Source organism: Eimeria necatrix, genomic scaffold (genome assembly GCF_000499385.1).
Source record: "Eimeria necatrix Houghton genomic scaffold, Enh_scaff44, whole genome shotgun sequence".
Taxonomy (NCBI): Eukaryota; Apicomplexa; class Conoidasida; order Eucoccidiorida; family Eimeriidae; genus Eimeria; species Eimeria necatrix.
In genome coordinates this window covers 1-2,500 of record NW_013654805.1, presented here as the reverse complement: position 1 = coordinate 2,500, position 2,500 = coordinate 1, and the positions used below count along the sequence as shown (strand labels likewise).

At 66.8% G+C, this 2,500-nt stretch overlaps 1 protein-coding gene across 1 annotated transcript; it reads left to right on the top strand.

Moving 5' to 3' along the window:
• Nucleotides 1–243: 243 nt before the first annotated feature.
• On the top strand, nt 244–2,390 carry ENH_00054870 (hypothetical protein; the record flags this gene model as incomplete). The annotated part of the gene is made up of 5 exons (XM_013583780.1): nt 244–288; nt 458–529; nt 767–916; nt 1,140–1,196; nt 1,310–2,390. Coding segments are annotated over 5 exons (1,405 nt in total), but the record flags the coding sequence as incomplete, so codon positions are not given.
• Nucleotides 2,391–2,500: the final 110 nt, after the last annotated feature.

Sequence of the window (2,500 nt, the reverse complement as noted above, 5' to 3'; positions counted from 1 at the left end):
GAAGAACTCCAATTTATTTGAAACTCTGCATTTCAAACCCTAAACCCTAAACCCTAAACCCTAAACCCTAAACCCTAGCCCTCGGCCCCAGACCGCGAGGGTTTCGGGGCCCCGTAGCGCAGCGACTCATGAATTCCCGCAGCCTTTGGAGCGGCGGGCCTTCCCTCTCAAACCCTAACCCGCAGCCCCCAAACCCTAAACCCTAAACCCTAAACCCTAAACCCTAAACCCTAGACGCCCGGCATGGCGCGCAGGAACTGCGTGCCCGTCATCTGCCACCTAGACCTCGTGGGTCTTCTTTCCCTGAAGCCCCTCAGCTAGCTGCTTGGCTAGCTAGCTAGCCGCTGGCTAGCTGGCTAGCTAGCTGGCTAGCTAGCTGGCTAGCTGGCTAGCTAGCCAGCTAGCTGACTGCTGCTGCTGCTGCTGCTGCTGCTGCTGCTGCTGCTGCTGCGTTCAGGACTGCTTCTACTGCCAGGTGGAGCACCGCCGCCTGGGCATTCCGCGAGACCAGCCCTTAGCCGTGCAGCAGGTGGGCCCTAAACCCTAAACCCTAAACCCTAAACCCTAAACCCTAAACGCTAAACCCTAAACCCTAAACCCTAGCCCTGCTTGCTCGCTGCACTCCCCTCTGTCTGGCCCTGGCGCTGCAGCCGTCTTAGCCTGCTGGCCCGCCTCTGGCCTCCACGCCCAGCCGCTGCTGCTGCTGCTGCTGCTGCTGCTGCTGCTGCTGCTGCTGCTGCTGCTGCTGCTGCTGCTGCTGCTGCAGTGGGACAACGTCATAGCTGTGAACTACCCCGCGAGGGCTTGCGGCGTCAAAAGGGGCCAAAGAGTCGAAGCTGTGAAGGCCCTTTGCCCCCAAATAAAGTTAGTGCATGTGCAAACCCTAGCTGCTGCTGGGGGGGCCGGCGGGCGCGAGGTGCGCTAGGGTTTAGGGTTTAGGGTTTAGGGTTTAGGGTTTAGGGTTTGGCCGTTCGGGCGAAGGGTGCGGCCCCGCGGCCGGCTGCCCGCCGCGGAGGCTGTTCGCCGCGCGCGGCGAGGGTTTAGGGTTTGGGAGCCAGGGCTCGCGGCCTCGCACTAGGGTTTAGGGTTTAGGGTTTAGGGTTTAGGGTTTAGGGTTTGTGTGGGGCGCTGCCGCGCAGCCTAACTGGAGGGCGGAGAAAGTGACTCTGCAGCGTTACCGGGACGCCTCTGCGGAGGTGAGGGTTTAGGGTTTAGGGTTTAGGGTTTGGCGCGCGGCGTTGTCTTCCAGCGAGGGCCTAGGGTTTAGGGTTTAGGGTTTAGGGTTTAGGGTTTAGGGTTTGGCGTTCAGGTGTTTTCTCTGCTGCTCGACCACTGCCACTCCGTAGAGAAGGCCTCCATAGATGAAGTTTATATGGACTTGACTTTGCATGCAGCAGCAATTATTCTTTCCCTAGTAAACGAGGGGCCCCCCTCAGACGGCGAGGGTTCGGGGGGCCCCCCGGGGGGCCCCTCGGGGGGCCCCCCGGGGGCCCCCTCCGCAGCGGGGGCCCCTCCAGGGGGGCCCCCGAAAGGGTCAAAGAGGGCAGCATCAGCCTCTCCTCTGGGGCCCCCCTCAAGCCCATTAGCCTCACGGGGGCCCCCCCGGGGCCCCCAAGTAGGGCCCCCAGAGGGGCCCCCAGAGGGGCCCCCAGAGGGGCCCCCCGGGGGGCCCCCAGAGGGTCCCAGGGAGAGCCAGGGGGGCCCCCCTGTTGGCCTGGAGCCGCTGCCCTGTGCGGGCCAGTGGGGCCCCCAGCAGCAAACGCCAGGGGGCCCCCCAAGTCCCAACTGCAGCAGAGAAGAGCTGCCTAGGGGGCCCCGGGGGCCCCGGGGGCCCCCAGAAGGGCCCCCCGGATCCTCCCCTGGCGGGGCCCTTGGGGGCCCCCACGGGGGCCCCTCCGAGGGTTCAGCGGGGGCTTCTCCGGGAGAGCCCCCTGGAGACCCTTGTGGGGCCCCTTCTGGGAAGGGGCCCCCTGGAGGCCCCCGGGGGGCCCCCCGGGGGGCCCCTGAGGTGGGTTTTGAACCCTTGAGGGACACTTCAGTGCTGCCTTCTTTGGAGCAGCAGCAGCTGCTGCTGCCGAGTCTGCGGCGGCGGCTGCTGCGGCGGTTTGGCCTCAGCAACCCCCAAGTCCTCAGAGCCACTGCAGCAGCAGCACGCAGAAGGCCCCCCCAGCTGGTCAGCAGCAGCCAGCAGCAGCAGCAGCAGCAGCACCAGCAGCAGCAGCAGCAGCAGCAGCAGCAGCAGCAGCAGCAGCAGCAGCAGCAGCAGGAGAGCGCTGCAGCTTCAAGCCCGCCCCAAGGCACCTCGCAGCCCCCAGGGGGCCCCCAGGGGCCCCCCTTGGGGGCCCCTCAGGGGCCCCCCGTGGCTGCTTGTGGGGCTGGGGCTGCCCCAGGTGACCAGTGGTCACCTAGGTCTCGCGCCAGTGGTCCCCAGCGCCTGGGGGGCCCCCCCTCCACTGGGGGCCCCCCCCCCCCCGGGGGGCCCCCCCTCCCGGCGGCCCCT